This window comes from Geospiza fortis, unplaced genomic scaffold (assembly GCF_000277835.1).
Source record: "Geospiza fortis unplaced genomic scaffold, GeoFor_1.0 scaffold35, whole genome shotgun sequence".
Lineage (NCBI taxonomy): Eukaryota > Metazoa > Chordata > Aves > Passeriformes > Thraupidae > Geospiza > Geospiza fortis.
In genome coordinates this window covers 1086404-1093100 of record NW_005054453.1, presented here as the reverse complement: position 1 = coordinate 1093100, position 6697 = coordinate 1086404, and the positions used below count along the sequence as shown (strand labels likewise).

Below are 6697 nucleotides of genomic sequence, written 5' to 3'. Positions count from 1 at the left end.
AATGGAAGCAAAATGGTCTTTAAGTAGGAAGGGAGAAATGAGTTAAATTTAGCTTATATATTGTCTACACTTTGTATAATAAAAAGTGTAGTGGATAGATATTAAAAAGGAACTTAAAGTTTTCATATCAAATGAACCATATAAAATCTTATAATGGCTTTGTAAACCTCAGTCTATTCTCCTCACATGTATAGGAAAAGAGGTTTTAAAGTATTTTTAAATGTATTTGTTGCCTTTTTTGGGGTGGGTAGTTTGCTCATGTGCGGGATGGTTCCTCCCCGCGGGGGAACTCCTGGGCAGGTGCTGGCAGAGCAACTCCTTGGCGGATCCCGGAGGAGCGGCCCCTCAGCCCGCCGTGCGCGCAGTCCCGGGTGGTTATCATTGACGCCAGCAGTTTATTTACAGACACAAACAGGACGGGGGCTGCTAGGAGAGCCTCTTGAGCTGTTTATTTTTCAGCATCAGTCTCATATACATTATGATAATGGAGCAATGCGAACAGCTCGCTGTCCAGGCAGCAAGCCAGAAAACTTAATGTTACAACAGACCATAAACCTTTCTTAGTCAATCACACAAAGCAAAAGCATATTGACAGTAATTCGATCCGATCACCATAAGCACACATAGCTTTGGCTAAAACAATGCTTGCTTATTTTCGAATACAATGCCCGTTTATAAGAGACAATGCACAGAGCCCTATTCATAAGCTAGCTTAACCTTGCTAGATAAACTTTTTGCAACTTAGAAAGCCTATACAAGCACTATACACAGCTTCTATTGTTTTATCCACCCATATCTTTTCTACAGTTTAAATAATTTTTTCTGCTGGTTTAGCTCTGTTCACAATTCTGCTGTATCTGAGGCCTGTCACTTACAGCCTTCCTAAAACCCTCTGATTTTATGGATTCCCACAATCATCAGTGTGACCAGGGTGACGGAGGGCTCGAGACACTGGCGTAAATCCGACTGGCTTTACTGCAGGGAAGTCCGAGGGTCCAAGGAGGGAGGGAAGCAGGGACACCACCACAGCAGCAGGGAGCCAGTGCCAGGGCGAGCTCCAGCCCCAAACTGGGGTGGGACCAGGGTTTATAAAGGGGAGAAGGTAGGCAGGGTCGGGGTACACATCACCCAGTAGGGACAGGGCTCAGAGGAGGGGACAAGGTGGGGTGATACGAGGTACACCTATGAAAATGTGGGAAGAGGGTGGTCTTGTAACAGAGTCCAATGGGGCATCGGAGAACATGGAACTTGCTAGAACTGGGAGGGAGCCACGGCTGATTGACATTTAGACAGGAGTGTCTTCCCAAGGCATCCTCGCCCCGTTTTCCCCCTGCCCTCCTCCCACACTCATGTGGGATTTCTTTTGTCTCTTTTTTTCTGCTTTTTTTCTCTTTTTCTGTTTGTTTGTTTGTTTCTAACCAACTGTTCAGGGCATGCAAAGGTAAGCGCAACTTCCATTGAAGTTTACAGTTGCCTGTCAGGTCAGGCTTACCAAAACTTGGAATAATTTTGGGAAATTCTGTAAGAAGACAAAAATGCAACTGTTTTCAAGAGAGTCTAAAATGAGATTATTAGTAGAGAAAGAAAAACATGCCTTTTTTTTTCATTCATTTTTGGTTTTTTTTTCTTTTTTTTTTCTTATTGACTCCTCCATAATAATTATTTGCCTGGTTTGGAAACAATAGAGTGAAAAAGCTATGAGTATTTTATTTCTGGAGGGAATGTTATATTGTTTGTCTGGAGTTTATTGCCTGTATATCACAGAAGCATATCTTGTAGCTAAGAAAAATGAGAGCAATTTTATCTGATTCTGTTCTTTAAAAAAAAAAAAAAAGAAGCGGTTATCCATACATTTTAGAGTGAACTTTGTGAGGAAGAATAATTCCTGTGCTCCTTTCCTTAGAAGCTTCTAAACTTCCTTTATGTATGAGTGATTGAGTCATATCCCAAAGCTTATGGTGTATATTTACTCCAAAGCTCCTGTTTGATAAATATACAGAATTTTTATGCTGTAACAATATTACAGAAGTTTTGCAAATATAATCTGCAGAAATGTCTCCTCTTGTTTTGAATCCTGCTAAACTCTTTGCTTCTGATGTTTTGTGAAAGTAGATTTCAGAAGCTAATTTTGCTTGGTGGAGGCCAAAATCACTTCATTTTCTAGGTTTTGAATTTGTCATGTTTGCTTTACTAGGAAACACATCATTAGATTTTTGAAGCTGTATGTATAAAAAATTGCTGCTTGGTCTTCATACAGCATTTTCAGTTTATGTGCTTTTATCTTATATTCTCTTAATTATCTCCTCTTCTTTTAATTACATTGATCTTTTCAACTTCATCTTTCAATTTGTCAGGATTTGTGTCCGTAATGATGCAAGTGGCTATTTTTGCTGTTTTCTTTTCTGAGACAGAGTAATCACAACCAAGAAAGTTCTTTGAGGGATTGCCCCCTTTTCACTCCTCATGCACATCTTAACATCTTGCTGATGTTTCGCATTATTTTAGTTGGAGTTTTGGAGACAGGCAACTTGACACTGTGTTCATGCAGCAACAGCCAACTTTATTGAGAGCTCACATCCTTATATACGTAAGGAGCCCATGAGGTTAATCCTCTTGGCTGAGCCAGTTACGTCCCAGATAACCAGCCAATAGCAGCCTGAGTCCCCAATGGCCTGGGCCTGCTCTTACTGGTTGAATTCTGTAGGTAAGGTAATTATATAATCAATAATGTATTTCAGTTATAAAGTTGGAATTATTTATACTGTGAGGCCTACAGGCCAGCTGTAGGCCACCACATATTTTGATTTATTGTCACTGACCACAGGTTTTTACTGTGCAGTCTGAAATGGTGTCTGGACTGCTGGTGGTTCTGAACTTGCAGAAACAAGTTCGTTAGAAACATGAGTTCAATATTGGGACCTCCTTCAAATAATTTTGCAACATGATTCATACCACTCGTTCAAAGTACTCCTTACAGAAATCAGGGGGCTGTATTTTAGCTCTGAATATTCTTCCTTCAGACTTCTAAGCTGTTGTATCTAAAGCGATGAGCAAGTCTTGTTTTGTTACTGTTGTCATTAAAGTGCATGGCACAAAGCAGGAGCTGTTTAAGTAGAAATTACCAACATGAATCATACAGGAAATTCATTGCGCCTCTTTCAGGTGCTTTTAGTGGTTTACTATATTCATGCATCTAAGATGTTCTCAAAAAGAAAATTGCGTGAGTTGGTAAATCAAAGATAGACTCTGAACCTTGGGCTCAGATTCTCAGCCATTTCTTGATAATGGACTTCTCAGAACATAATTAATCTACCAAAGGAAAGAATGTGATTATCAAAATGTACCTAAAAGAGACTTAAGAATTAGCTAATTAACTAATATTTAAGGTTGGAGAAAGAGGAATGGGGCAGACTGTTTACATCCACATTCTGGTTAGATGCAAACGGGTGAAGAATATGCCAAGGCCACCAAGGGATGTACCTGATTAGTGAAGGCAGGAGACAGTGGAAGCTCAGACACGTTCTTGGGTGGATTTTGCATTGGGCAGTGGCAGAAAAGACTATCCAGGAGGTAGTTTGAGGAGCTGAACAGCAAGCCAAAGACAAACAGCACTAGACAAAGCTTGGATTTCGTTCTGTAAGATGTGCTTAAGTTGATGCAAAGCCCAAGATCTGTGACAGTGATGAGAGCAATTACCTGGAAAAGACTTTGAAAGAAGATTTGGAGTAGGGGGATGATAAATAAATTTTAACAACACAGAGTTTGCTGTAAGCTTCCTGTACAGTTGACAAGCTAAGTTCCATGGATGCATTGAAAAGTTGGATCAGTAACTGATTTGCCCTCTGTAGAACCAATATCTATTATAAAGATTAATTTTTTTATAGCACAATTGTTGTTTGACACAATTACTGGTTGAAGTGTGTTTTTAAAGTTATTCAATGAAATAAGTTAACATAAAAGTATTAAAATAGTATTAAAAGTTTCAACAATTGTATTAGTATGAACCATAAACTTTTTCAAAAATGAAAAATATTATAGTTTTTCCACTCTGTTTCCTTTTAGAAAAGGCCTTTCATGTAATAATAATAAAACTTGGTACTGTGGAATATTGTCGATGGAGTTTAGATATAGAAAAGACAACTCTTTTTCATTCATAACTCAGAATTGTATTGAGTCAACAACAGCAGTGATAAACTGTAAAAAAACCACAAGACATAAATCCAATTTAAATCCTCTGTCTTCTATAATTTCATTAGAAAAAGAAATAAAGATATAAAGTGAGGCTATGAGGCTATTTCCTGAGGAAGTGTCTGTCATATAATCCTGTTTTCTAATGGTTTTGATTTTAAAATGAAATGATTTTTAAAATGGCTGTATTTTAAAATGAAAATAAATTCAGAAATTGTAGTCTTTAAAGTTTCCATGCTGTGTATGCTCTAGATTGCTATAGCACTGTACTCTCACTTTAAGTATTGTTGATGTGTCTTTTTTGCAACATATTGAAGACTGAATTTTTACTTCAGTGATTTGTACATGTTTCTGTGAAGAAACAAATACCAGCCTTGTCACCAGTAGTGGGGGCAGGATTTGATATTTCTTGAAAACCTATTAAAATTAATATTCCCATTGCTATTGGTGTCAGTGGAGTTAACTCATAGCCAGCTGGTTAAACAAGTTTTTGGGTTTGGTTGGATGTTTTACTATTGTTTGACTTCAGTTTGAGACCAAGAGTTCCAGGCATGAGCTTAGATAGAGGCAGGGATATAGTTCTTGGATAGAATACTCTATTCCTATACAGAAGGAGTAGTAAAGTTTTGGAAGCCAGCCAGGTCCAAACATTGTTGCTAAAACTATTAAATCAGACACCATAAATATTAAGGGCCAAAATATTATCACTGCACATAAACAAAATTGTGTACCCTGACAAATTTTACACACTTCTCTGAGAAGGAAGCCCTAAGATTTTAATTGAAAGGGAACCTGATGTTATACTGCTAAAAACTGGCAAAGAAAATGGTCACTGAGAATGTTTGGTTTTTCCTTTCATACCCCTTCATGGCAGATTGTTCTTATGCTACAACATTGCCAGTTTCTATTGTTGGAGGAAAGTTTAATTGGTTCAGCTTCACGAGCAACTAAATTGCAAAAAGTAGTAATATCATTAACATAAACTGTCAACAAGTTCATCTGTTGTAATCTTTCTTTCCATGTTGATATTTTCAAGAACATGTATAAATGAAATGCTTTAATTCCGCCTCCAGTGCAATCTCTTTGGTTTTGATTGTCATCTACACCAGGAGCAGAGGTATGCCTATGGAGCTTATTCTGACTGCACTGTTCACACTAATGCAAAGCTAGTAATCATGGGGGAAACATCACCAGTGTGTTGCTGTTCCGTTTAAGAAATAATTTTAAGACTTTTTGACTAATGGTCAGATATGCTACTCGCATAAGTGAGCTCTATGTTCCTGTGCTGCAAGCTTACTGGTCTTTTCCTCCCTCTTTCCACCTCTTCTCCCCCATTTTTGCTTTTTCTTACATAATTTTTCTGTATGCAAGAGCTGTCTTCTGGAAGACTTTTTGGAGACTTCCAAGAATTGCAGTGAAACACTCTTCTTGCTGCTCCAAGGAAAATAATGAAAACTGGTTGTGTTGCAAACATTTTCTCCTGCAAAATTCCAGATGTTTGACGACTGACTGAAGATCTTTTATTTTCCTTAAAAGCAGGTCCCACAAAATGGCTTTGGGAGAGATACAGGAGAAACTTCCTCTGCAAGAGGAAAAACCAAACAGAAAGCCCAAAGTACTAAGCTTGTTTGTGCAGGAAATTCAAATGATCTCTATTTCACTCGGGTCAGCTCTCAAGAGTGTACAGGAAAACCGATAATTTATTAAAGGATTTCCTTTTGGATTTCCAGTGACATGTTTGGTTACCATAGCAGTACTTTTTTGACCTGATGAACACTGTAAGGCTAGACATGACATTTTAGGGAGCTGGTGTTGGGGTTTTTTGTGGATGTTTTGTTTTGAATCCTGAAGAAATGTGGTGAGAGCTGATGTGTTGATTAAACTGAATTTGTAGAAACACTGCTAGAAATATGTTTATGAAGTGTTTATGAAAGTATACAAAGAGTAGTGCATCAAAACAACTATACTGAAAGTTTTGCGGGAAAAAGAAACTTTGTATACTTTCCAATGGTGTTTAATATTTCTTCACAGAAAGTTACTTGCTCTGAGCACAGCTCTCTGGAGCCTGGAAGGCTTCTTTCTTTCATGAAAGAAATAGTATTTCATTTTGAAGGTTACTGCATTTATACCAGATGAGTTTTGAACACATTATCTACTGACATAATTTATTGTGTACTTGTAAAACAGAGACGAAAAGCAGATCTTACAAGCATTCTGAAAAGGGATTTTATTTCAATTAGGAAATCTTTCTGATGTTTTGTAGCAAACTTGTTTTAGATTAATTTGGATGAATTTTAATGGATTAATGAGTTAATTAGTGCCTTCTCTTTTTGCTTTTTGGTACAGGAATCAGGAGCTTAAAGACCTGGGAGAACTTGCTCCTCACTGGGACAACATGCGCAAAAGTGTAATTGCTCACTGTGATCAGATGTTGAGTATGTACCAGGACACTCTTGCAGAGCTTGGGAAGCATACAGGTAGGAATCTGTGATTTTATCTGGAACATTTC

At 37.8% G+C, this 6697-nt stretch overlaps 1 protein-coding gene across 2 annotated transcripts in view; it reads left to right on the top strand.

Annotated features, from left to right (window-relative positions):
- The window catches only part of INPP4B (inositol polyphosphate-4-phosphatase type II B), a 192201-nt gene that overhangs the window by 95759 nt on the left and 89745 nt on the right, over window positions 1–6697 (top strand). For both annotated transcript variants that reach the window (XM_005427765.2, XM_031062590.1), the window contains exon 10: window positions 6535–6665. In XM_005427765.2, the coding sequence (XP_005427822.1) occupies window positions 6535–6665 (131 nt within the window). The remainder of the gene's footprint in view (window positions 1–6534; window positions 6666–6697) is intronic.